At 56.6% G+C, this 27,084-nt stretch overlaps 2 protein-coding genes across 3 annotated transcripts in view; one reads left to right on the top strand and one right to left on the bottom strand.

Moving 5' to 3' along the window:
- The window catches only part of CYTH3 (cytohesin 3), a 47,757-nt gene extending 38,853 nt beyond the window's left edge, over positions 1 to 8,904 (top strand). Inside the window, exons 7-14 of one of the 2 annotated variants that reach the window (XR_008528782.1) lie at positions 699 to 811; positions 969 to 1,117; positions 1,251 to 1,362; positions 4,624 to 4,700; positions 4,789 to 4,860; positions 4,978 to 5,132; positions 5,979 to 7,028; positions 7,691 to 8,904. Coding sequence is in view for 1 of the 2 variants with exons in the window: in XM_054569970.1 (XP_054425945.1) it covers positions 699 to 811; positions 969 to 1,117; positions 1,251 to 1,362; positions 4,624 to 4,700; positions 4,789 to 4,860; positions 4,978 to 5,132; positions 5,979 to 6,051 (751 nt within the window). In the remaining variant the exon portion in view is untranslated. Of the gene's footprint in view, positions 1 to 698; positions 812 to 968; positions 1,118 to 1,250; positions 1,363 to 4,623; positions 4,701 to 4,788; positions 4,861 to 4,977; positions 5,133 to 5,978 lie in introns of both variants that reach the window. The other variant, XM_054569970.1, reaches the window with a different exon arrangement.
- Positions 8,905 to 9,323: 419 nt separating this feature from the next.
- The window catches only part of USP42 (ubiquitin specific peptidase 42), a 39,295-nt gene continuing 21,534 nt past the window's right edge, over positions 9,324 to 27,084 (bottom strand). The window contains exons 7-18 of the mRNA XM_054569845.1: positions 26,425 to 26,495; positions 25,455 to 25,537; positions 24,535 to 24,646; positions 23,169 to 23,309; positions 22,885 to 22,985; positions 21,668 to 21,821; positions 19,508 to 20,227; positions 19,285 to 19,379; positions 15,979 to 17,454; positions 13,160 to 13,458; positions 11,172 to 11,215; positions 9,324 to 10,086 (exon numbers count right to left, since the gene is read on the bottom strand). Of these exons, the coding sequence (XP_054425820.1) occupies positions 11,208 to 11,215; positions 13,160 to 13,458; positions 15,979 to 17,454; positions 19,285 to 19,379; positions 19,508 to 20,227; positions 21,668 to 21,821; positions 22,885 to 22,985; positions 23,169 to 23,309; positions 24,535 to 24,646; positions 25,455 to 25,537; positions 26,425 to 26,495 (3,260 nt within the window). The 3' untranslated portion in view covers positions 9,324 to 10,086; positions 11,172 to 11,207. The remainder of the gene's footprint in view (positions 10,087 to 11,171; positions 11,216 to 13,159; positions 13,459 to 15,978; positions 17,455 to 19,284; positions 19,380 to 19,507; positions 20,228 to 21,667; positions 21,822 to 22,884; positions 22,986 to 23,168; positions 23,310 to 24,534; positions 24,647 to 25,454; positions 25,538 to 26,424; positions 26,496 to 27,084) is intronic.

Here is a 27,084-nt window from a genome sequence, read left to right as displayed (position 1 = left end):
CTTGTCGGATGCGGTCATAGAGACGGCGGCCGCAGGGGCTGGCGCCCGAGCAGAAGTGGCCGGAAATCCACGCCAGGGAACTCCGAGGGGGCGCGCGGGTCCCTGCAGGCGCCGGCGCCCCTCCCCGGCCTGGCCTGTCCGGGCTGTGTGAGCTGGAGCCGGTGTGTGAGCCGGGAGGGCGGCTCGTGCCCGCCCGCCCGTGGGGCCCCTGGTTTTGCGTGCTGTTCTCAGGGCCTTTGCCGTCTTCATTTTAAAGGAGATCTAGCAGCTCTGCCGGTTCCCTCCCACGGGCGGGGCCGTTGCCGTGTCGCGCCCTGTGCTCGGCAGCGCCCAGGGCTGAGCAAGCGCTGCCAGTCCCGGACGCTGCCGCCCAATTCCGAAGTTTAGATCCAGTTTCTGAAAACTCGGCCTCACAGAGGAGGGCGGGCCGGCCCGTCCAGGGACACGTCACGGGCGTGGCTGGTCTCTGGCCAGAGCCACAGGCCTTGACTCACTCCTGCAGGTGTCAGTGGGTGGCTGTCACCTGTCACCTCCCAGGACACAGCGGAAGGAGGGCTGTGGGGTCAGAGGGTCTCTAGGCAGCGTCGCCTTGCTTGCGCTGACGCACGCCTGCCCGTGCGCCTGGCGTCTTGCCGGGGCCGTGGGCAGGGCCGGGACCCTGGGAGCGGCCGCCATCCCCTGGTTTCGTTTCTCCCCAGGCAGTTCCTGTGGAGCTTCCGGCTTCCGGGGGAGGCCCAGAAAATCGACCGCATGATGGAGGCGTTCGCCTCCCGCTACTGCCTGTGCAACCCTGGGGTCTTCCAGTCCACAGGTGGGTGACAGGGTGCGACCCGGCATGTGTCACAGCCGGAACGGCCCTGGCCGTGGCCCCCGAGCCCGCGGTCCTGCGCGCAGGCCGCCTCTGACGTAGCGACCAGACCAGCCGCCGGCCCCCCGCGGCTGAGCCCCCGCCCCCTGACCCCTTTCAGACACGTGCTACGTGCTGTCCTTTGCCATCATCATGCTCAACACCAGCCTGCACAACCACAACGTGAGGGACAAGCCCACGGCCGAGCGCTTCGTCACCATGAACCGAGGCATCAACGAGGGCAGGGACCTGCCCGAGGAGCTGCTGAGGGTGAGCTGCGGCCCCGCCCCTCCCGGCCCCGCCCCCTCGGTCGCTGCCCAGGCCGCTGGCCCTGTCCCGGCGGGCGGCCGCCCGGGGAGGACAGAGCGCTCGCCCGCTGAAGCGCAGTGTCCTGTCCTCGCAGAACTTGTACGAGAGCATCAAGAATGAGCCATTCAAGATCCCGGAGGACGACGGCAACGACCTGACCCACACGTTCTTCAACCCGGACCGCGAGGGCTGGCTCCTGAAGCTGGGTGAGTGGCGCCTGGCGGCAGGACACGCTCCGGACCTCGCGGTCCCCACAGCCGCTCCTGCAAGTGCCGTCCGAGTCCCGCTCGCGAGCCCCAAGCGAAGGCAGAGCGTTAAAGAGAAGGTCATGAGGGAAGGGCCACGCTCGGCGGCTGGCCGCACGCCACAGGCTTGCCGGCCACTGCTGGGAATCGCGCCCTCCGAAGGGGCCGTCTGTCCGTGTCCGCGGCAGAGGAGGACAGTCGGGCTGCACGAACGTCCCCGAAAACGGCTTGCGTAGGGTCCGTGTGGGCCCCCGCTTTCCGCACGAGGAGCAGGTGCCTCTCCCTGCGCGCTGCCTGCCTCCGCGTGGTGCAGTGTGGCTGATTTTCAACGAGGGGTTTAAATGTGCCTTCTTGTTGTTTTCCTTCTGCCTGTGGCTCCCACCTTTCTGTTCTGTGACAGGCTGTCCCTGCTTGTCCTGCGGTAGGAGGTACGTACCCAGTGGCTGCCTCCCTTCCCCAGCTGCTCGTCCCTCCTGGTTTTGCGCCCGGTCGGTGTGTGTGAAGCTCTGGTTTGCGGCTGCCATTTATCTGACCCATGTGGCTTTGGACTTGCCGGTGAATGTGACAGCCATGCCCCGGGCTGGGCAGGAGTGGCCTGAGTGCCAGCTGTCCTCGCCCGGCGCATGGGGATGCCGCGTGGGGCTGAGCCTGTCCCCCACGCTGCAGGCCTGAGCCCCGGGGAGAGGGCTCGTGGCGCCCTGTCCCTGCCGTCCCTGCCGTCCCTGCCGTCCAACCTTCACACTAACCCCGCAGCCGCACGTGCTTGCACCCCCGTGGAAAGAGTCCAGAATGTTTGAAAGGCTTCCTGACCACGGACGAAGAAGCAGAGTAGCTTTTATGTTTGCTGGGCAATGCGAGGGCCTGGGAGGGTGTTTGACGGGTGGAATCGGGGGCGGTTTCTGCCTCCCAGTGACATTAGAGCCTGTGAGATGTGACAGCGCTGTCTCCTCCAGGCACGCGAACAGATGGTGGGACACCGAGGCTTACGGGGGTTCTGGTGGTTCCGCTCTTACTCGAGGCGGGACGCGGGCGCAGCACGGCGGGCGTGGGAGTGCGCCACAGGTCCATGCCTCTGGCTTGGGGCCGCCTCCGACTTTCCTCAGGCTGTGTCGAGGTTGGGGAGGTTCCGGATCTTCGCCTAAAACCTGGAAGCGTAGCCTTTGCACTTGAAGTCCTGAATGGCCTTCAGGGTGCACTGGACCCTCAGATCCCATCCGGCCTGGGGCCCCGGGGGGCTGGGAGGAGGGATGCGCCCAAAGCACCAGCGCCTGCCTGTGGGTGCTCCCGCTCCCGCATTGTTGGCAAGCGCGCCCCGAGGGACCGCGGCAGCGCAGACCTGCCAGGCGGCCGGTGCGGTCCAGTACCGCCGACAGGGCTCGTCCTGCAGCTGAGCAGGCGAGCGGCCGGGACGTCCACACGCAGAGCAGTCTCCTAGCCGCCAGGAGCTGAGTGGGCCCCAGGGGCCTGATGTGGTGGCTGGATGGGGCCTCAGCACCGGGGACCCCCGGGGGGCTGGAGCCTGCCCCCTCCATGCTCCCACGGCCACGTGCCTGTGTCTGTGTAGAGGGAAGCCACGGCCCTGGTGTTCTCGTCAGAAGCCACAACGCTCGTGACGGTGGCGCTATTCAGTCCTCAAGCCCACTGGCCAGGTGAGAGCCAGGAGCTCCTGTCCCCGAGAGCCTTGGCAGCCTGTGTCTGCTCTCTGCTGAGAGCTGTCCCGCCCAGGACGCTCCTGCCCCCCACAGGTCTCCTCCTGGCAGTGGTGACGCCGGCCTGGCCACTAGAGATGGGCGGGTGTCGCTCTCTGAAGGCTCAGGAGGTGGGCAGTCACCGGCAAGGCAGCGGTGGAGATGCGCCAGGCTGGCCCCCGCCCGGCCCCCGCGGCCTGGGCACAGTGGCCCGGCCCCCGGCGGCGAGACAGGGCAGCGTGGGCTCCTCACTCAGCTCGAGCGGCTCAAGCAGGAGGCTCGCTCAGTGGCCTCTCATTCTAGATGCATCCTCGGGGCCGCGGCCCAGGACTCTGCCAGAGTGTGGCGGCGTCAGCGTGTCACTTCCATTGTCAAAAGAACACCTCGTAGTCACGAGTTTTGAGAGAGAATCTGGTGTAAAAACATGGGAATGTGGGTCAGAGTAGACCTGTCACGCAGAGAAAGGGACGCGTCGGGAGGGCCTGCTCTGTGCTGGCCTGGGGCCGGGGTGGGGGGGCCCCTCTCTGCAGCTCCGAGGGGGGCGTGTGGGTCCGTCGTCTGTGGCACAGCAGGCCCTCCTTGCGGCGGGTCGGCGGGCGTGAGGCTGGCACCGCTCCTGCACCTGCAGGGGGGCCGACCCGGAGGACACGCCTCGGAGGAGCTGTCGTCTGTAGAGCCAGCCGCCAGCACCCTCGGCCTTGAGAACTAGGCCGGGGCGGGGCTCCTCCCGCACCCGCTTGGAGCCGCACACACTGAGCTCAGGAGCAGCCCGCAGGCGCCAGGAGGAGCGAGAGGCCTTCCTGGCCAACCTGCCCCCTACCCCGAGTGTCACCGTTGTCACTTCGGGAGCAGCGGGCAGGAAGAGCCGCCTCCTGCCTGTGCCCACGGGTCCCTTCAGTCAGTGACCATGCGCGTGTTCTTTTTTTCTGTGACCTTCGCCAGCAGAAGGGGCGACACTTTGCTGAGTGTTCAGGGTGGAACGGCCACCTCTCCCGCGGTGAGGGGCACAGACGCAGGCGAGCGGCCCAGCCGGTCGGGGGCAGTTCAGCCTCGCACTCCCTGGGCCGGGGGGCCGCTGGCATGGATGGGTCCCGGGGCCGCCCAGAGCCCTTGGTAATGCGATCAGGGCCCGGACCTAACTGGAGGAAGTCCGGGCAGACGGGCAGCACCCGTGTCCCCCGGTTGCCGTTCAGTGTGGGGAGATGAAGCCTGTTCATCACGACCGGCTTGGCAGGAGGCGCGTCCGAGTTGCTGGGCGCCCCGCTGGCTCGAGGCCGAGGCGCAGGGCCTGGGGCGGGGCTGCCCGTGGGGCCCGAGTGGAGTGCCGGGCCGGGCGCCCACCTGTCGTCCAGGACTTGGTTAAGTGTCAGACGGTCCGGCATCTTTACAAAGAAGGAAACTTAAAACCGAGCGTGGCGCCTGGTGGCTTTTCTGCAAACGCAGCAGTTTGCGGGCTCTGGCCCCGCCCTCTGGGGCCCAGACTCCCGGCCTGCGCAGACCCACTCACGAGCTCTCTCTGCTCCTCTGCTTCCAGGCGGGCGCGTGAAGACCTGGAAGCGGCGGTGGTTCATCCTGACCGACAACTGTCTCTATTACTTTGAGTACACGACGGTAAGCGAGGGGGGCCGCCGGGCGCCCTCCGCGTCCGAGGGACCGCGGATCGTGCCCACGTGAGCTGGCCGTGCGCTCTCCCTTGCAGGACAAGGAGCCCCGGGGCATCATCCCGCTGGAGAACCTCAGCATCAGGGAGGTGGAGGACCCGCGGAAGCCCGTGAGCCGCCTTTCTCTTGTCGCCGCGGTCCTCCCCGCAGCCTGGGGCGGGGAGGGTGGCAGGGATGCGGCGTGAGAGCATCCCATGCCCTCGCTGACAGTCCCTCTCTGTCCCCAGAACTGTTTCGAGCTTTATAACCCGAGCCACAAAGGGCAGGTCATCAAAGCCTGTAAGACGGAGGCGGACGGCCGAGTGGTGGAGGGCAACCATGTGGTGTACCGCATCTCGGCGCCCAGCCCCGAGGAGAAGGAGGAGTGGATGAAGTCCATCCGGTGAGGGGCGCGGTCCGCCGGGTGGGCCCCTGTTCTGTTCCAGGCGATCGATAATCGGTTATTGAAAATAGCCATGTGATTCTAAGGATCGCTAGATGCCCTTGGCAGTAGCCATTAGAAAACTTTGAAAAGAGGCAGAGTTACTACTTAAAAGATCTGGAAGTTACTCCATGCGCCTGGGGCTGGGCAAACCGGCGGGGCGGTGGGGGCAGCGTGCGCACGCCTGGGCGCTGTTTGTTGTTTTTGGAGACAGAGGAAGGGAGAGGAACACAGCTTTGTTGTTCCTCCTCCTACTGCTGCGTTCACTGGTTGACTCTTGTGTGTGCCCCGACTGGGGATCAAGCCTGTGACCTGGCCATGTCGGGTGGCACTGCAACTGACGGAGCTCCCCAGCCAGGGTACGGGCGTTGCTTTTATTGAGGTGGGGGTGGGAGCCTAGGGTTTGGAGGGCTCCCTCTTTATTGATGAATTTAAAGCGCAGGAAGAGAAAGCAAGTAGCCTACATAGCCATCCAACAAGATCCCCCAAGATCTCCAAAACCAGGGGCGCGGTGTGGGTGGCCGGGCTCCGTGTTGGGTCGCGCGCTGGCCTGTGTTCGCCGTGGCGGCCGTCCTCGGCAACCCGAGCGGCAGCCGGGCACTCGCGGTGTGGAATGGAAAAGCGCAGAGGTCAGGGCTAACACGTGTGAAGTTGGAGAGCCTGCACACGCGTATGCGCATGTGCTGTGCGCACGGCTTGTTGCGCAGGAGCCGGCCCGGCCGCTCTCCGAGGCCACCGCATCCTCAGCGGGGGGCCTGCGGGCTGTGCAGGGAGCCTCCTAACCGCGTCGCTTCCCTTTCTCCCCAGAGCGAGCATCAGCAGGGACCCTTTCTATGACATGCTGGCTACGCGGAAACGGAGGATTGCCAATAAAAAGTAGCTTTCCTGGCCTGAGCAGGTAAAAAACCAAACACCAAACCCGCAGCAGAAAGTGACCGGGAGGCCTCCCCGCGACACCCCGGACCCCCGACAGCCTTTCCCAGGAGGCGCCCCAGGACGTGGGGCCTCCTGCAGCCAGAGCTTGCGCCGTGGCCTCGAGGCCCCCGGTTCTCCAGAGCCTCTGTGCGCCGCGCCGCTGCCCGCCTGCGAGCGCGGCTCTGCCGCCGGGAGCCGAGCCGCCCGCCGCTCTGTCCCCAGACCCTCGCTCGCGCTGCCGCCGCTTGTCGCGCAGTCCCTGCTCTGGGAGCCGCTGTCTCGTATCAGAACAGGAAGGAACAGCTACCATTTTTATTCAGATTTTTTTCTCAGATGTATAGGATTATAGCTTTTATATGCCTTTTTCTATTTTGAAATTATAATGAGAAATACTTTCTAACAGTAGTATTTTTAGAACGGCAGCTATAAATTTAACTCCTGACACAAGTATTTACTGTGCACTGACAAAGAATCACGCAGACGCCAGAGGTGCAGCGGCCGGGGGCAGGCGCTGGTGCGGGGCCCCCCTGTGGGGGTGAGGCGCCCGGCGGGGCGCGCTCCCCGCGCCGCTGCTCCGTGGGGGCCCTCGTCCCTCCTGGGACAGGCGGGTGACCTGTTTCCTTGAGGTGTCCGCTTCCCCTGGGGCCTCCTCAGCACAGGCTGGGTGGCCCCACAGATACTTCATAGAGACCGATCATTAAAATTTAGTTTGGGGTGCCTGTTCCGTAACCGCTGAACCCCCGCCGAGATGTCTGTCTGTCGAACCGTAGGAAACTGCCAACACCCAACTGCTTCCCCTACAAGCAGCACTTTCACACGGTTCAACGGAACACGTGGTCCGGGCCAGCTCATGACCACTGTCCTCACTATTCAAAACCCTTGGGCAAAATGGATGCTTCTGTCACTGATCTGATTGACCAGATTTCTTAATATAACGAGTAGGTATGTAACTAGAAATAATCTTATTCCATTTTTTCAGAGTTGCTCCCCTTTAATGTGGAGGGAAAGCGTGTGGCCCTTGGGGTCTCCTGTAAACACTAGTCTAAGCCCCCAGCTTGCACGGGGTCGGGGGGAGCTGGGGGACGCCCCCAGCCAGGCGGTCAGGCTGCCGTCAGCAGCACGTTTGCGGGGCCCCCGCACATCCCCAGCTGGACTGAGGCTGCAAGTGGACGGGGCCGGGGCCCGCGTGCAGGGCCAGGATGTCTCTGGGCCTCAGGACAGGGCTCGTGACGGCACCTTTTTTTGCTGGGGGCTTTATTTCTGCCACCAGGACCGCCCCCGCCTGCCTGGGTTGTCCTGGCAGTGGGCCCCTCGCCCCGCAGAAGTGCCCCCTACTCCTGCCCTGGCCGCGGGCACGCCCTGAATTCACACCCCTGTGCAAAGTCCAAGAAAGAAAACCTCAGGCTGACCTGTGCACTTAGGCGAAGATTCCAGTGGCAGAAGTCGCTGTCCTGTGAGTCGCCTTGCGGAGGCTGGCGGCTGCGGGCTCTTGGCTTCGGTGCGGCTGCCCTGGACGTAGCTTTCAGTCCCACTAGCCCGCGAAGGGTCGGAGTCCGCGACTCTCCAACATGCTTGTCAAACTGGCTTTCATGGCTTATTCCCAGGCGCTTAGGCTTTGTTACTGTACTGATACCTCAAATTCAGAACTTCGGTGTTTGAGAAAGACCAGTCATCCTTGAAATGCCTGACTGGTACGTGTGCCACTTGGGCCTCCCGTCTTCTGCGAAAACAGAGACGCCGCCTGGACCACGCCCCCCCCACGGAACGCCACTGAGGACAGCGCGACCCCCAGGCCGGCCCCGCCCCCAGGGTGGCCCTCGGCGCTGACAGATCAGTATTTCCCGCGTGGACATTCTCTCTGTCCTTTGTGGGACCCAGGTAGGATCCTGGGGCTACAAGGCTCTTCTGTCTTTTGGGTTTGGCCTCAGAGTGGGGCTGGGAGCAGCGAACCTAAGGAAACGCTCGACACGAAGTGTTTCCCTGGTCGCCTGTGAAGGACACTCACTCGATGGCCGCAGCCCAGGAACGGTGCAGAGCACCGTGGTGCTTAGAAGCTACGTCTCTTGCCACCAGAGTGTTCCGTGAGATCCTCTAAGGCCAGGTTTCGCTGTGACAGTATTAATCTCGCAGCCATGTAGCCGTCACCCCCACTACACCCTCCGGCGGGCCTGGTGCCGGAGCCCCAGCAGGGTCCCGCTCGTCCGCGCCCCAGCCCCACGCCTGTGCTCGGTGCTGAATTATCCTGGTTCTGGCCAAAGACGTGCTCCCCGCGAGAGAGGGAGAGCGAGCGAGTGTGTGCGCACGCGGCAGTGAGGGGTGCTGGCTGTGGTCAGCAGCGGGGCGGCGCTGGATGGCCCTGGACCCAGACAAGCAGTGTCCTCAGGATCACGGAGCATTTCTGAGCAGTGTGACGTGGTACCAAGCTAAGTCCAAATGCAAGCTATTTGTAGACGCAGCAGCATTTAATGCTTCATATGAAGCAATGCATATTTTTAAAGTTAAGATGCATATATCTACATAGATGTGCTTTGCTGAAAAGTTAGGTCTGTTGTAGACCAGAAGCCACAAGTGATTCTCGTTTTCTTATTTTTTTCTTAGAAGACATTTCTATTTACAGTAAATAGTTAATATGTAAATAATGTACATATATATTGATTTCTGGAGTGTTTATTCAGTGTATATACTCCCACAACTTGCATGAAAAAATATCCTATATCGGTATTTTGTTGTAAACAGTAAAATCAGAGGGTGTGTGGCTATCAAATTGAAAATACTATGTTCACTAAATAAAAACCAAACGCCTTGTTCAACAAAACAAGCCTGTCCACGACCTGGTTCTTCCGCCGGGGACGCCGGGCCCAGCGACCCCTCGCCGCCCGCCTGTGGCTCGGGCTTGGTGGCGGGAGGGGAGCAAAGGCGACAGGAAGACGTCATGAGACGGGTCTGTAAGCAAATGGGGCGAACAGCAGTAAATAAGACGCAAAATGTTTAATTTGCTGCCATTTATATACTATATAAATTTTACATGCTGTATATTTACAGTGGGGCAAGTGCTTTTTAATCTTTAAAAAAACAAAGATCAAACTTTAGACATCTCTGAACAACACAAACTGTATAAACCATACAGATTATTCAGATACAAACTGTATTAAATACAGTTTTCCCCACCCCATCTCCTGATGCAGGACCAGTGAATTATAAGTGTATCACAGTTTGATAGCATATCCATATTAAAAATAAAATCACAGTATGATTTTGTCTGTAACTAGAAACTTTTAAGGGACCAAGCTGACAACTCAGACTCCAATATCATAGTCAAGACAAGAGACACTGTATAAAAAAGTGTTATGTAATAAAAAACGTACTGTAGGCTTTACAAATAATGTTTGGGTTATACATTCATAATGTAAATACTCATCATAACTGGTAAATTGATTGGAATAGTTCCACAAAGTTCAAAAACAGAACTTGTCTATAAAATACACCTTCAAATCTTGAATACAACTAAAATATGAAGCAAATTAGTTTCTAGTATCAGACATTACAGAAAACAGACTGCTCTCAAAAGTCTAGTTGAGAGCTGGTGAAGCTTTAAATAAGTCTTTAAATTAAATACACATGCTGTCAGTTGCTTGTACGTGTAACAGCGCTGGCTTCCCGGCTGGTCTCGCACCGGCTGTCTGACTTGGAGGAGCATCACGTGGGATACAGTGATCGACCTGAGTCTGGGATTAAGCAGCATTTGAGATGTTCTAGTCCAGGGCGTTATTTTCAATGTGATTTATATACACGGTATTTTACAATGCTCAGCAGTTGTAGAAAGTGTTCGTCCATTTGGAATAAGGGTAATTAAGAAAAGGTAAAAACTAAAAAAAAAGTTGTCCATGGTAAAATCTGTACAGTATTTACTAAAGAAGCACCACGCAGATTTGAACAAGGTTATTTTCTCTATTTATAATTTAAGCTGGGTTGGGGATGGCTTCTGTTGAACATGTTGAATCTGAAAAACAAGAGGCAGGACGTTGGAGCCCAGGGCCCGGCGAGGCCCAGGTGGGGCCTCTCCTGCCCCTCACAGCAGCCCCTCACTCAGGGGCCCCTCGCCAGCAGGCTCCCCAGGCCACGGGGAAGCGCGCCGTCCTTAAAGCCCACCTCCTCTGCCTTCCTGAAGGGCGAGCCAGGAGCTGGGCGGTCCAGGGCGGCTGCGCAGGCGGCAGGGCCCAGCCAGCAGCCCGCTCAGCAAAGAGACAGCGGCGCCCTCTGCCGGGCGTGGGCCGCGCGCTCCCGACCTGACTGTGGCTGACCCCTCGCAATCCTTAGCGTCCCTCTAAAGGGAAGAATGTAATTTCTTAATTGGGCTGAGGTCTTTCCCTTGAGGACACATTGATAAAGCATGTTAACTGAAAATTAATCTTCTGAAGACACTTTACTTTGAAATTCATTTTTTAATCCCTCTTGCTGCCAAAAAATTACACATTTGGGCAAAATGGCTCCCTGTCCACTTCCCCTCAGCAACAGGGCAGGGCAGGGCACAAAATGTGACTTCTGCCTTCCGGAGCCACTGAAGAAAGTTCCAGCAAGTCAACTGCGTGGCACAGTGAAGGTTCTGATCTGCTAGAAAACACCCAAACCTCATTCAAACAAAGCAAAGTCCTTTTTGGCTAAGATGGGGGCGGGGCCTGATGCCTCTGGTTTGTGGGCATGCGCCCCTGTTCCTGGGGCACAGGGACCGGAGGGTGTGAAGGAAGGGGGACTTGGGGCGCACGCTCAGGCCGTGCGGTAGGTCTGGGTCCTCCATCCCATCAAATGTTTGCCAAATGACTCATTCTGACATGCTGAACACCCTTGTTCTCTGAGTGAGCAGGGGCACGGGATGGAGCGACAGCCTGTGTTTGGGGACAGCGGCGCCCCCTGGCAGCACTCAAAGGAGCGAGCGTAAGCCCGGTGCCAGCCTGGGGGTCAGGAGGGCCGGCCGCCCTCGCCAGGGGCTCCTGTACCCGCGCCCCGCGCCCCACCTCCCAGAACTGCCTCGGGCCCCCCAGGCCGCTACAAACAGCTACGGCGCAGACAGACGTGGAAACAGCTTACCGGGACTAGTGACTTCTTGGTTTTGAGGCCGAGCTTTCAGTCACCTAGGACGGAAGCAAAGGTTAAGAAACAACTTAATGGCTTCACACACGCTCGGGGCCTCGGCTGTGGGAGCGGTGGGCGAGGACACGCGCAGCCGGTTCTGGGCAGCCTGGCACGTCCTCCCGAAGGCTGTCCCGCACGGGACGGGCACACTGTGCCGTCAGGAGCCGTGACTCCCGAGCCGCTGAGAACAAGAGGCCGGCAGGCCGCGGTGGAAGCCAGGCCCCGGCAGAGACCGCCTCTGCCGAGCGGGCTGAGCAGCTTCTAACAGGAGGACGGCAGAACTCGCGCCTTTAATGGAGCCCGAGAACAGGAGTCTAAACAGGTTGAGTGGTCAAGGCACCAGGCAGACAACGGGGTCCATCCTCAGCCAGGTGACACAGATGCCTGTCATGGAAGGCTGAGTGACTCTTCTTGAGGGACACAGGACCACGGGCCACCGGGAGGCTAAGCCTGGCCACAGCCCCTGGAGACACAGAGCAGAGCTACCTCGGGCCGGCCAGCGCGGTTCACACCCCACCTATTCCGCCCCCGCACCTGGAGCCCCCTGAGGGCGGGGCAGGCTCCCCTCGCCGGGCCCAGGGCGCTGCGGTCCTCCTGAGGGAGACCCAGAGCCCCGGGCGGGGGGGCCGGCGGCAACCGCGAGGCCCTGGGACCGTGCACGGGGGCCTCTCACTGCCTCGCCCACACGAGGCTGAGGAGAGAAGGGGTTCGATCTTCACTGAGCCGCTTCCCCGATCACTGACCTTTTCAGATTGGTTTGTGGAAAACCAATCTGAAAACACACGTTAATCTCTTAAAAGTGGCAAATACCACTTCAGCTCCACGCTTTGGCTGCCATGTGCCGCCAGAGTTCCCGCCGCACTTCGCATGCACTTCCCCCCACCGCGGGACCGCTCCGTGCCTCAGTGTCCGGCGCTGTCCTAGCCAACAGCGGGGCCCATGCGTCCCTCTGTCAACAACCACGGGCTGACCACACCCACGTACAACAGCTCAGCTGAGGCCAGGGCACAGTTGGGAACCAAGAGGCCTCTGGACACTCCAGGGGACGGCCAGAGTCACAGAGGCGCACCTCGGTGTCCAGGCAGCGGCCAGCAAGCTTTTTGCAGAAAAGACCGGAACAGCCGGGCTGCGCTCCACTGCAGCTCTGGACAGTGGAACTTCAACTTTAAATAACTTCCATGGAAAGCAAAACCTTCGGACTTTTCCAACCATTTGAAACGTTGAAACCATTCCTGACTGGCCACGCACACGAAGGCAGGCCCGCGGCTCCGCTCTGCCCCGGCCCCGACCCACTGCCCCTTGTCACAGCTGCTCGCACGTTCAGTGCTGCTCTCCAGGGTCAAAGGTCACCGGAGCAGGTGGCAACAGGGCGGGGCAGCTTCAAGCACAGGGAGAAAGTAGAGAGGACCACACAGTTAATGACCAGGGGACAGAGTAGCACAAGGCAGACGAGAACCAGGACTCCCAGAGCCAGTCAGCTCACAGGAGCCAGAGCCCCACGGGCCGCGCCCCTGAAAGGCTTCACTCCGCTGGTGGCTGGCAGCTGCTGTCCCTGAGCACCCAAGCCACCGAACGGCCCCCTCCAGGTGACGTGATACGATGCTGGAGGTTTAAGGATTCAGGGAAGAAATATTTTTTAAATGGTTTAAAAATTCTGGTCCTTCACAAAGCAAACAGTCAAGGCACCTGGAGCCCTAAATCCCAGAGGTTCTGTCAGGCCAGGCCCACGTACCTCGGGTTCCCGCGCGCGGAGGGCTCAGCGCTCAACCCCCGCACAGGCCATGGGGCGCACGCTCCGTGGGGCGTCGGGGCGGAGGCGGCAGGGTGGGCGGCCCCCGCTGAACCGCGCCCCCGCGCACCACGCAGGCTTTCTCCCCGTGCATTAATCACCTGTTCCCAAAAGACCCGCGTCTATATTTTTAATTCCAAGTATCCCCTCTTACCCTGGCCACACTGCGACAGATGGCACCTGTCGCCCCTGCTTTCCATCCGGAACTGTCTCGTTTTCTCACGGAAGGGCCCCACACCTTCCAGAGGCAGGCTGTCGACGAGGGGGGGCCCCTCAGTCCTCCGGCAACGGCCGCCGGTCTCCGAGCTGGCGGCCCTGGCTAAGTGCGGCCCTGCGTCTTTCCCAAAGTCCTCAGGTTTCCTCGAGTGTCTCTTCTTTTTCTTCTTCTTTTTTCTGTGTCTGTGGAGGTCCGTGTCGGAGCACGCGCCGGAGAGGTCCGAGCCCTGCCGGTGCCTGCGGGAGAAGCGGCCAGAGCTCAAACCGCCGGGAAGACAACCCCTCAAAGAGAGCCTGGTCCTCGGCCTTCACACCCACACTGTGGACACTCCTTATTGCAAAAACACAAGTACAATTCTTGTCTAATTCAAAACACACTGTAACAATGTTTTTAAGCCCAGGGCCATAAATTCAGCCACTTCAACCCCAGCCCACCACCGCCTCCGGCTCGGCGCGGAAGCTGCGGCGGCCACGGCGCCGGGGCGAGGGCTGCGCGGCCTTTCCTGGCACCAGCGCCTGCGGGAGACAAAGCTGCGCGGGAGTGGCCAGCGAGCCCCGCGCCCTCCGCAGCGCTGCTTCTACCGAGGCGCGTGGCGCGCTCGCCGAGGCTTCAATGGCAAGCGGGGTCACATGTGTGAGACGTGCACAGGGCCGTGTGTGCTCATCCGTCTCATCGAGGATCATTTTCAAGACAGTCGCTTACCAGTTTAGCTTTTTAGAAATACAAACAGATTTTATGGAGAGACTTCTGGTCCAGACGGCAACACAGGTAAGCACAGCACCCACCTCCTCGCACAACCACATCAAAATTACAACTAAACTATTGAACCACCATCCTTCAGAACCACCAGAAATCAAGCTGAAGGGCAGTCCTACAACCACGGAATTAAAAAAGAAACCTCGCTGAGACTGGCAAGAGGGGTGGAAACACGGAACGGGCTGGTCCCACACTCACCTGTGGCCGACAAAAGTAGGGAGGGATCTCTCAGGAGTGAGGGGTCCCAGCCCAGGGCTCCAGTGCCAGCTCCATGGCCCCAACGAAAGGACAGAACAAAACCCCAGAAAAAGAATTAAGCAAAATGGAGACAAGAAATCTCCTAGATGCAGAGTTCAAAACACCGCCTAAAAGGATTCTCAATGAACTTAGTGAGAAGCTCGACAGCATAAAAAAGATCCAGTCAGAAACAAAGGATACTCTACTCTAATTGAAATAAAGACAAGTTTACAGGGAATCAATAGCAGAGCGGAGGAAGCTGAGAATCAAATCAATGATTTGGAACGTAAGGAAGCAAGAAACCACCAATCAGAACAATGAGGAGGAAGGAAATCCAAAAATACGAGGACAGCGTAAGGAGCCTCTGGGACAACTCCAAGAGGCCCACCGTTCACATCACGGAGGTGCCAGAAGTGAGAGACAGAGAAATTGGAAACTTACTTGAAAAAGTGACGGAAAAGTTCCCTAACCTGGTGAAGGAAATGGCGATACAAGACCAGAAAGCACAGAGAAGCCCAAACAAAATGGATGCCAAGAGGCCCACTCCACGACTCATCATAATTAAAATGCCAAAAGTTAAAAAACAGAGAGAGACTCTCGAGAGCAGCGAGAGAAGAGCTGCTCCCTGCACAGGAGCTCCTGTGAGACTGTCGGTGGATTCTCCAAAGAAACCTCAGGCAAGAAGGGACCGGCAAGAAGTATGCAAAGAGATGAAAAGCAAGGAACTACGACCCAGATTACCCTACCCAGCAGAGCTGTCATTTAGAATCAAAGAGCAGATGAAGTGCTTCCCAGACAACAAAAAGCTAACGGGTTCATCGTCACCAAACCAGTAGTGTTACATGAAATGTTAAAGGGTCTGCTTTATTCAAAAGATCAGAAATATGAACAATGAGATGGCAATAAATACATATTAACGATTGAATCTGAAAAACAAAACAAACAAGCAGAACAGAAACAGACTCATAGATACAGAGAATGTTTTGACAGTTGCCAGATGGGAGAGGGGTTGGGGGATGGGCGAAAAGGTGAAGGGGTTAAGAAGTACAAACTGTTAGTGACAGAATAGCCATGGGGCTGTAAAGTACAGGCAGGGAACAGAGTAGCCGAAGGGCACAGATGCACGGCCCATGGAGGCGGCCAACGGTGCAGGCGGCCTGAGGGAGTGGCGGGGGGACTGGAACTGTGATAGTGTAAAAAATAAACAAAAATACAAAAACACATTTCCCAGTTAGATTCCAAAATGAGAAATGGAGACAGAAAAGCAGACAAAGAAGAAGGCACCAAGGGATGCGCCCCAGGCCCCCACTTAGGGACGGGCCTCCTGCTTTCTGCACCCCGCCCCGCCGCAGGCAGTCACCAAGCCTGAAGAAAAGGCGAACCTACGGCGCTAGCAGTCCGCCTGACCGCTGTGAACGTTAGCACCGATTGCGAAGTCAACGACCCCAGTTTCCATTTACAGAGTACTGCACACTTACTCCTAGAGGTACAAAGCATTAATCAAAATGGCAATTTTTGGAAAATGATGTTTTTAGGCGCTTTATGATACTGTTGAAATACAGCTTAAAAGTAGAGCTAAATTTTAGCATCTGAAAGACAGTGAAATCTCTAAACCCACAGAGAGATGGGAGATGCTATCAAAAACCATCAGCACAGCCCAGCAACACAGCCCTCACTTGTCCCTAGGCTGGGCCGGGCGAGGACAGGAGGCTGTGTGGCTGGTGACCGCCCCCACCGCGCACACGCGTGGCCCGCACCCTCACCTGGGATCTCGCTCCCGGTGTTTGTCTTTGGATTTCTTTTTCTTCTTTGATTTTTTGTGCTTCTTCACTTTCGGTTCTTCTAAAAGGTCCCTTTGTAAGCTTCTCCAGGCTTTTTTTTCTGCATACGTGTCATTATGTTCTATACTATCGTACCTCCGTTTTCGTGACTTTGCATTTTTGTGTTCATGAAACTGATCGGCGAGGGGACAGCCGCTGCCTTCAGGCCCCAGTGGGATCTTCTCGTGGGAGCGCCGCTCGGGGCAGGGGGGCAGCGCGTGGGGCGGGCCCGCCCGGGGGCCGCTGAAGTGGTGCCGCTCCCTCTCTTTGGCTCCCAGCTCGTAGCCCTTTCTGCCCCCATAGTAGTCCTTGTGCGGCTGGCCGCCGTGCTGACCCACGCGGTCACAGTCGCGGTCGCCGTGCACAGGCCTCCACTCCCACGCCTCCCTTGCCGTGTAGGGGGCGTACCTGTCATGGTAGTACCTGCATCTGTCCCACCGCCTCTTGTCTGGGTAGTGCTTCTCCCGGCCCCAGGCGTGCTCGCCCTCCGCGTGGCGGTACCTGCTCCAGTCCTGGTCGGACCGGCCTCTGCTGCGGGGGCGGTGGTGGCGGTGCCTGGCGGGGCCGCGGTGCTGGCAGGGGTGGTGCGGGCCCCCACCGCAGCGCTCCGGCCTGAAGCGGCCCTGCAGGGCCCGCTCCCGTGCACAGGGGTGCCGCCTCCGGTGGTAGTGGTCCTCCGTCTTGCTCCTGCTGTCCCGCGGGCGCTCCCCGCTGGAGGAGCGGTCTCTCCGGTTGCGGTAATGTCCTCGGTCAACTTTTCGGAGGCTGCTGATTTTTTCCTTAAGTGGAGAACGATCCTGGACTCTCTGCCCAGCCTTGCTTTCCTCACGCTGGTCCCCGGGACTTTGCTCGGGAACCCCTCCCCCTTCTAAATGGTTTTCTGTGACCTTATCCAGTTGAGGAGGGGGCCGCTCGTCAGCCGGCGCCCCTGTGCTGCTGGATGTGGCTGCCGCTTCTGCGCCCGTGTCCCGGCCGCTGTAAACTGAGGGCTCCCGCTCACCGTCGCCCTCAGCAGGTACCGAGGGGCTCAGGCTCGGCCTCCCCGTGGCTTCCACTGCTGCCAAGTCCCGGGGACTCTCTGGTAATGTCCCTGTTACATCATGGGATGCTTTGCTCTGATCACCTGTTAGGTTCTCGGAGTCACACAGTTTGGAAAGGTGATCGTCCCCAGTGGCGTTCTTGCTGGCATTACAAAGATGGTCGATACTGGGCACGGACTCCTCAGGTCTTGCTGAAATGTTTTCGGAGACGTCCTCTTTGGTAGATTTGACGCTGGGGTCTAAGAGCGGCAGAGCCTTCTTTAACTTGACGCCGGGGCTTGGGGCCGCCTCCAGTGTCTCCCGGGAGTCAGGAGAGGGACTGCTGGGTGCCGGTCCTGCCTCAGGGCGCTCCGTCGGGCTTCCCCCTGTTCCAGTTGCGCTGCAGCCCAGCCAAGACAAAGAAAAAAACTAGTCAGTCATTCGCCACATTGCTTTATGGGTTTCTGTCATTGACTCACAGGGACAGACACTTCAAAACATTCATCCATTGGCAATGCTAAGTGTTTTATGCCTTCTATATACCTGATTGAAATCCAGTAGTGAGCTTACCATTTTTGGAAACGGAATTTTCTCTTTCCTTCATTAAATAAAAATACGAAATTGTATACCAAGCCTATCTCCCATCCCATTTTTCCACAACAATAATTCTGTGGTTCTGGGCTGCTTCTGCTTTCAGACGGGCTTCTGATTCTTCCTAATAACGAAGCCTGAACAATCAAACAGGTCAAATGGCAAGCAGAGGCCCTGACGTTTCCGCTGCATCCCTTTCTCCCTGCAGACAGGCGGGCAGCCAGCCCTCCGGGTCTGTGAGGCAGCCCTGCCGCTGCAGAGAAGCCCCCTGTGGCGCGTGAACCCTGCCCTCCCCTGCTGGGAGCCTTCTGATGTGTTCGAGGTTAATGAAAGCTGCCAGGAAACAATAAAAACCCTAGAGCGGCCCCCACTTTTTAGTAGGAAACTCCCTGGCAGAGAGGACACATATGAAGTCAATATGCACAAATCACCTAGAGCACAGCAGTGAGATCCTCCAGTCGGCACGGGATGGAACGCGCACTGAATGCACGCGCGGTTTTGTTTCTAGAACTACCTGTACTGATCATCATGCACATGACATGTGATGACAGACTCGGCCAGACTAGGGAAGAGGCAGAAAGGAGGACAGCACGCAGGCGGCCCAGTGTTCACACTTCTGTGCCCAGACTGTAAGCCGGAGCGGGCGCCCCCCGCGCCCAGCGAGATGCCACCTGAGTGCGCGGGCCTCCCAGTGGCGCTGTGGTGAGGGTCGTTCTGAGAAGCGGGCTGCGTTTCTGGGCTGTCACAATGGTGGGGGAGCCCCGCTGGCACTGACGGGCAGGGGACGGGCCGGTAGGCCCGCATCACAAGCGTGTGCCCTGGGCCCCACACCCCAGTGTTCACAGGGGTGGGAACCCCAGTGGCAAAGCTGGCAGTTTTCATGGAAATGAGATTTTCCAGGAACACAACTACTGTGTCAATCTAGAGATGGCCTCAGACATCACGAAATGCTGTCCACTACGGTGGACATCCTCGGATGCCCTCGGAGGCACCATCCAGACATCCTCGACAGTGCCTCCGTGTGTGCTGCCGGGCTCCCGGCCACAGGCCACACACGCCTGCACGCACACACACGCCCGCGGCGCCCCCCGCCCGGCTGCCGCCCGGCCGCACAGGGCCTTGTCATGCGCTCTCGCCCGGTGGTTCACGTGTGGAGGCACATGTGCATTATAAATTCCTTTCCTTTTAGTCCCATTACATTTAGGTCAAAATACTGATTTTTCTTTAAGAGTGAAGTGGAGGCAGACTGTCTTATCAATAAATTTAACTTCAGAATTCCAGAAGGGGCAAAACAAAGTATTGCTATTTCACAGCTGAGAAGCACCGCCCTATGAACGTAACACGTCTTCACACATCTGTTACCGGCAGACCTGTGAGCCCCGCCAGCGGGCGCCGGCTGGGCCAACGGCATCCCGCCCCGAGGCACGGCTGCGCAGAACACAGCAGCACGAGGACATCACGTTTTCCTGGACTATCAGCCCAATACATTTGTCTTTACTTCTCCGAAAGGCAAATGAACAAACCCTACACCTCATGCCAGTCACCCCAGGATTCTAAAGGTCCATGAGAGCCTTGTCCAGAGTGGGCTAGGGATGCATGCACAGGCCCTGCTGAGATTCCCCGAAGCCGAAGCCGTTACCTTGCTTCCTCTGTTGAGCCTTTTCCTTTGTTGCTGAGTTTGAAGGTCTCTAAGATTTTGTCTTCCGGGAGAGGTGGCAAAGGAGCAGGCATCAACTACAATAAAAAGACAAAGATGCTTCAACTCCAGCTGCCACTCCACACCTCCCGAAACCCAGCTCCGCGGCCCGCCCTGAACGAGAGCGAAGCAAAGCCTTCCCCAGCCCCGCCCGACGCCCACTCACCTTTCCAGGTAGGCCGTTTGCCTTGGAAAAGGGATTTTCTGAGTGCAGAGCAGGCTGGGCTTGGCAACTGGCACCCTCAAAGGACAGACCGTTTTCTTTCGGGTCGCTGTCTGTACTGTTGTTAGCACCATTTAGGGTAACGGGTTCTCGAAGCTCGTGCGGGGAGGCCTCGTCCTCCTCAGCGTCCTGAGCGGGGGTGTTCGCGCTCTCCACAGGGCCCAGGCCGTTCTCCCTGCCCAGGCCCTTGGCCTCCTCGTCAGACTCTTCCGACGACTCGGCGCCGTAGGGGACCAGCACGCTGGAGTTCAGCTTCGACTTGCCATTCACCACGGGCTTGGAGCAGGGCTCACTCGGGGCCGTCGGCAGTGGGCCCTGGCGGGGCACTGACGCGGCAGGTGCACTCGAGGTAGACTGTACTGCAGAAGAATTGGTAATGGTAGAAGAGGGGGCGGGCTTGGCAGGGCTCTCCAAGGAATTGCTGTGGAGGCTGGGCTGCGGCTGACCTTGGCGAACGGGGAACTTGTTGTGAATACTGATCGTGATTTTTTGTTTCTTGGGATGTTCCGGAATGACTGAGGCCCTGTTAACTGCCCAGCTTTGAACAGAGGTCGAAGCGTTAACAGGGCCCGCCCTGCTGACATTGGAGTTTCCGTTAGGACTTGACAGGGAACTGCTTGGCGCTTCTTTCAGCGGCCCGGTCCCGTTCAGGTGAGGTGGGCTCTGGAAGTAAGAAGACCACAGCCCACCGGTGAGCACTCCAGGAAAAGGACACAGACACAGAATCCGTCTGGCTGCAGAGCCTTTCCATTCGGTCTTTTTCTTCTTATAAATAGCAAGTTTCCCACACCCAGAAACACCTCCTCCCCTCACCCGCACGGGCCTACCTCAACCCTTCCACAGGCCACTGTTTTCTGGTGGCTCATCAATAGACAGACCACCATCTTTTCCAGAGAACAGCACCCAGACCAAGTTCTTTCTGCTCCAGCCAGAAATGAACAGGCTGCTCTAAGCACGGAGTCACGGGAGTCCTCTTTGGTTGGTTTTCTGGGGAGCCCAGGGCTGTGCAGGCCAAAGGCAGCACCAGGCAGCAGGGAGCCCCCCAGAACGCGGCGAGGGGGCTGGTCACGTGGGCAGGCCCAGAGGAGCTGCGTCCGCACCGTGGGCCAGGTCCTCCCCTCCCCCCACGACATCTCTGAGTCCTGCTCATGCAGTTATTTTGCTCAAGATTCCAGCTGCGGTTTCTACAGCCCGGAGGCTGCAAACTGGATGTCCTGGGTGAAAACTGGTCCACAGATGAGTTCTGTTTGGCTTTCACAATGTTTTCTTAAATATCTGAATTAGTTCCTATCTTAACATGGGAAGGTTTCATGGAGGTGGGTGGGGAGAGGGCCGCTTGAAAAACCAGTAACAGCCACCCCTCAACACAGGGCACGTGCTCTCCCGATGGCTAGAGTCCCAATGCCACCATTACAAAGAGCAGGTTGGCGCCTGCCCAGCACCCAGGAGGAGCCCTGGGTCTGGGGGTCCCGCTGTAATACAAATGTGCCCAGCACTCATGCCAAACAGCACCCGACGAGGCAGCCTGTGATCGAAAACACATTCAACTCGCACTGCAAGGCTGTTAGGGCACAACAGCACAGACGACAGGGGTCACCCGAGCACGTGGACAGACGGCGGGCCTCTGCTCTGCGAAGCCGTGGGGCACCTAAGGCCCAGGCACGTCATCCTTTCTCCCCCGAGGCCAGTTGGGGGCGTGGTCAAACCCCGCTGGTCGCAGATGAGAAAACGTCGCTCTCCTGAGAGGGCGAACCTGACGCGATGGGCGTGTCCGCTGGTCAGAGTCGCTCTCCCGGAGCCCAGCGCTGATGCAGGGCCCCCAGGTACTTAATCCATGGCGTGACTGGAGTCCGGTGTGGAAGCTAAACTCTCTAGCATTAAGTATACTTACACCCAGACCTCCTTTTTGCCCATTGTATCTACACTCTGAGATGTGCTGTGCATTTGAAATATTTTATAATCAATGACTTGGATGTACTTTTTTGACAAGAAATTCATTTGTGTATGAGGCCATGGCAACTTAGTACAGTGCTAGCCTGGGGATTCGAAGGACACGCTTTTCAAGACTGCCACGAAGGCCGCCTCCTCCCTAGGGCACGTTACCTTTATCATGTGAGAAGGGAGCTGTGGCCCGATAAACCCTGCCGCGGCCTGCTTGCTGTTGACGACGCGCTGGCCGATCACTGGCCGCGGGGAGGACTGGCCGGGGCTGTGGGCGGAATGAGGAAGTTCGCCTCCGTTTTTCACATCGTGGGACCTGGGGACGGAGAGAGCGCCTTGCTCAGGGTGACACGGACGGCTCCCTGGGGGAGACCCGCTCCCGGCCGCCCAGGTGCCAGGTGGTGGCTGCCGCGGGCAGCGCCGCGCACGGGCTCGCCTGCCAGTTGGGGCGACGTCCGGGCTCCCGCTGGGAGAGCAGCAGGGACACTGGGCCCGTGGCATTGCGCACAGTATGTTCCGCGGGTGCCACTACTGGAAAGCTATTTTGCTTTTCAGTTTAATTGCGTTTTTCTAATTATAACTACACACATACTGTTACAGAAAACCTGTAATATCCAGAAAAGTTAGAAACAAACCCATCGTGCGTCACCAGCCCCCTCAGAGGGATCTGCTACTCAGCGTTAGGAGATCACCCTCAGCACTCCAGCCTTACTGGTTTTTTCAACAGTGTGTGAAATTTCACACTGCTTTTCCTCCATATATACTGAGCACTTTCTTATGTCATTAGAAAAAAAAACCCAACTTTATAGAGATCATTGTTAACAGCTGTATAACATTTCAACATATGGATATGCTACAATTGATACACTCATTCCGCTACTGTTGGAAGTTTTAGAATGTTCGTCAGTCTCAGCTAGTACAGGTAGGTCCCTTGAAGCGCACTTCAGAGCTTTGCCGAGGCTGCGCATCTCCAGCAATGGAATTAGCGAGGAGCGGGCTGCAGCCGCAGCGGGAGGGAAACGAGCAGGGCGCGCGCCGGCCGGGTGGGCGCAGGAGGCGGCCGGCTGCCTGTGCCCAGGGCCCGGGGGGCCCCACGCGGGCGCTCTGCGTCTCCTCCCCGCAGCCCCGGCCTGTGGCCGGCAGCAGCGCCTGCCCTCCCTCACTGCGGCCTTTCCCTGCCTCCGGCTGTGTTTCGTGGTTGACCTGCCAAAGAGCTGGAGGCAAAAGCCAACTCGGGGCCCATACTCAAAAGCCACATCCCCCACTCTCCCAAGCATCAAGCTGCTGTTCTAAAAGTAACCCAATATTAAATTTAAATGTGTTAGGATGAACAGAAATGACATAACAGAAAACTTAAAAATTTGTTTTCCTGACAATACCTGATATAAAAGAGAACATACGCTTGTTGACTGAGTACCGATCTGATATCACTGGTAGATACGATGGAGTCATTCATCTGATACCAGAGGCCGTTGCTAGCCTGAAAGAGAGCCAGCAACGGACATATTCAATATAATTAAGGAGCCAGGGAACGCCATCTAGAAGAATGTAAGAGAAGTGAAATTTCCTATTTTAACTGTGAAAGTCCCACCCTCCCCAAGAATGCCCGTGCCCCCTACAGCGCACGGTAAGGAAAGACATCGGCACGGCCCACGCGGCGCACCTTTATGTAGCAGAAGTAATGGCCAGCATGGCAGTTAAAGCCCGTGTGTACCAGGACCGCATACAAAACATAAATAATCGGCTCTCCGTTTGGTTGAGACATGTATGGTCGAATATCAAGATACTCAGGGTATTTCACATCCTAAACAGAGACGGGAGGAAGAAAAAGGGGCGTCATTCCTGAAGGCGCAGCTCACCCCCCGTGCTCGGTGTGGGGTCCCCGGGGCGGTGTGGGGCAGGGCGTCTGCAGGGCTCTTTGCCCTGTGATCTTCTGGCAGAAGCCTAACTTGCTGAACCACATGATTACCTCGGTACGTATCTGAATATAAGTGTATTTATTTTAAAGAATTATTAATTGATTTGGGAGTGGGGAGGTGACAGAGAGAGAAAGAGAGGGAGGGAGGGAGGGAGGGAGGGACACTGAGCCACGGCTCCACCCATCCATGCACTCATTGGCTGATTCTTATATGTGCTCTGTCTGGGGATCAAACCCCTGACCTTGGTTAACCTGTCACACTCTAGGGCTACACTCTAACCAACTGAGCTACCCAGTCAGGGCCAGCTGAAATTTTTTTTTTTAATCCTCATCTGAGGATATATTTTTATTGATTTTTTAGAGAGAGGGGAAGGGAAAGAGAAACATCCATCAGCCGCCTCCTGCACATGCCCTGATCGGGAACCCACAACCAAGCTCCAGCAGCAGAACCCCCCCGCCAGGGCTGAATCCAAGTGCGGTCAATGCAATCCCACTGCGTTCTTTGTTCTCTCAGAACAAACAGCGACCCACGTGAAGGGAACCCCTCGAACCCATCGAAGGTGACAGCCGAGGACGACGACTCTGGCTTCAGCCACCACTTACTTCTGTTTTCAGTAACTCAGGAGTAGACTGCTGCTTTCTCTTGCATGTTCCTGACTATTTAACCACTTTTAATCTTCAGAAAGTGGAAAGGAAACGGGGAAACTCAGTATACTAGCTACCAATCAGAAAACAACCAACCAAGAACACAGCCTTGGATGAAAGAGTGGCAAGATGTACCAAGGAGGCCTCCTTGGACTCCAAACGACACACATTCTCGCCGTACGCCCTCTTGCCTCACTGACCGTGACATCCAAAACTGGAACACAGATGCCAATTCTATCATAAGAAAGTCTAACCAGCCAAAGGACATAGAAGGAAATACACAGTTATAAACACACAGAACATGCTACTAGCTCAACGCTGTGACATTTTTTCCCCACTATCAAGTGCCGGAAGTACTTAGAAAACCAGGTAACAAAACTGTTCGCCTAGGTTATTTATAACCCTTAATAACTACTGACACTTAGCCTTGAAAGGCTCAATGTAAAAGGTTTTAATATCTACATACCTTAGCAATTTTTCCACCAGTAAAATTTGCAAAGCGTTTCAGAGAAAGTGTAAGAACATTGGAGGATCGGTGTATGGTGAATCTCTTTGAAGCTGGAACCATCTTTTTACATCTTGAAATGAACAGAAACAAAGAATTATGATTAAGTTTTGGGGTTTTTTTGTATTTTAGTCTTTCCCTTATTATTTCTCTGAAACATTCTAAATTAAGTTTCCAGAAGGACACTAGATGAGAAACACAGCCCTTTTCAACCAACAATGAAAACGCTATGTTCTCACACACGAGGCAGAGCCACGCAGGCCACTGACACTTTTAAGTCAGGTTAATGCAAGGTTCTGTTGCTTCGAAACAAACTGGAAAACAAATGGATTTTCAGGCTGGTATAATTCTGTGGAAACAAAGCCCTATCTAGACACAAAAGGAAGAAAAGCAACAGTCAGCAGGGTCCCCGGGGTGTACCAGAGAGAAAGCAGGCTCCGTGCCTGGGACAGGAGGAGGCTGTCTTCCCCAAATGAGTGTGTGGTCAGAACAGGTACCCGGACCCTGGCTGGACCAGGAAAGGCTGCCTACAACCCAGGAGCCGGGGTGAAAACAGGCTCTCTTGGCATGGGGGGGCAGAGGGGATGGGTGCAGGGGGACACAGAAAAATGACTAATCAAAATCGGAGGTTTCTAGCACATTGTGCTCCCACTGCTAGGAAAGAACTACAGAGAGGAAGAGCCAGAGCTGCTCTGGGAGATGGCGGCCACCCTCCGGCGCACCCTCTGCCCTCCCTGCCCCGCTCCAGCAGCGAGGCCCCGGCTCGCCATCTGCAGAGCCAACATGCAGGCTGCGGCCTGGGCCCGGGGCGAGAGAGGGTCTCCTGAGGGCCGCGCGCGCAGCCAAAGGGGACGTTCACCCCCAGGCAGAGCCTGCCGTACTTGCTGCACTTGTACGAGTTCTCCCCGTCCAGCTGCTCCGGCTTCACAAACTGCTCCAGCGCCTTGTTCACACTCTGGGCAGCCTGGGGAGAGAGCACAAGGCGCCTCACCTCGCACCGCCGCTGGTCCGCAGGGAGGCGGCCAGCGGGGAGTTTTTATGTGAAAAGAAAGTGTTCTTTTATTGTGACATTCATGTTTACACATGGACACAGCACGCTGTTTCCCTCCCATTAGAAAATGCGCAGCTTAAAGGGAACAAAATACATAAAGAGGTTGCTCGCTGAAATGTTATTTAAAACAGCATGAACATGGAAACAAACCGAACATCTACTAGCAAGGAACTGGGCATGGAAACCGTGGTCCCCGCACTGACTGGGTCACCACACCACCGCCACAGCACACGCAGGGGTCCCCAAGCAGAGTAAGACGAACGCGGCAAGTGGCCGAAGACACTCCGGGTGCAGCCCCATTTTCATGAACAGTAAACAACATACTCCGGAACAGTTCACACGACCTCAGCGTAACAGGAGCGTGTGCTCTGCGGGACGGGACCGCGCGCACACCCCCACCCCCTGCACAGCGCTCATCATTTTCACCATAAACATGTATCACATTTGGAATCAGAAAAATAAAGCTTAAGAACAACAAAAAATGAGTGTAGAAAATGCAAAAAGCAAAACAATTTGTAAATAATAATCACCATCTGCTTTGGCTACCATAGGCATTAGAATCTGGCTTTATCAAGATTAAGTGAAATGTCAAAGGGTAGTAAAAAGATCGTTTTAAGTTTTTTATGATGCCTACTACAAAGCTTAAATAATCACCTGTAAATAAGGTCTCAGCACATTACATTTTTTTAATTCCTATTGTCTAACAAGCTAGTCGTAATTATAAATGAACTACAAACACATGAAATTATTGGAAAGTATATCTGATTTTTTAAACTTAACTGTCATATGATCCAACTTACCTTTATCTCCAATGTTATATCAAGATATGGATCAAAAGTATCTGAAACGCCTTTGCAATTTAAACATTTGACTGAAATAAAAACAAAATGCAAAGGATAAGCAAAATGTAATTATTATGGCAATAGCAACTATTAAAGTGACAGAACAAAAATACTATTTCACAATAAAAAATGAAAACAAGGTACATTTTTCTATCAGATTGGGCAAAAAAAATTTTTACCACTGCAAGTGTGAACCCAAGAGTCATGAATTTGGCCCATGTACACTGCCGGTTGGAATGTGAACTGATACAACCTCTCGGAAGGACAATATGGTGGAGTCACATTGTAGACACACACCCTTAACACCGAAATTCTAACGCTGACAGCCCACCCTACGCACACACCTTTACACGGACACAAAGGCAGGAGCACAAGGGTGTTCCATGGGGCCTTGATGATAATTTTAAAAATTAGAAATAACCTAAGTATCATTTGATAAAGGCCTAAAATAAACGGAATACTACATAACTGTGAAAGACTGTGCTAGACCGATGTGTGCTGAAATGCTAGGGTGGAAATGAAAGAGCGCGCGCTTCTCTTCCCCCAGGCTGTCCACGCACAGGAAGCTGCGGGAAGGATGCTAGACACTGGGGCAGGGGCCGGCCTGGAGAACGGGGA

The sequence above is a fragment of the Pteronotus mesoamericanus genome, unplaced genomic scaffold (assembly GCF_021234165.1).
Source record: "Pteronotus mesoamericanus isolate MK-2021 breed Mesoamerican mustached bat unplaced genomic scaffold, CSHL_Meso_final contig_1, whole genome shotgun sequence".
Classification (NCBI taxonomy): Eukaryota; Metazoa; Chordata; class Mammalia; order Chiroptera; family Mormoopidae; genus Pteronotus; species Pteronotus mesoamericanus.
The sequence above is the reverse complement of the archived record's forward strand: the minus strand, read 5'-3'. Positions and strand labels throughout refer to the sequence as shown.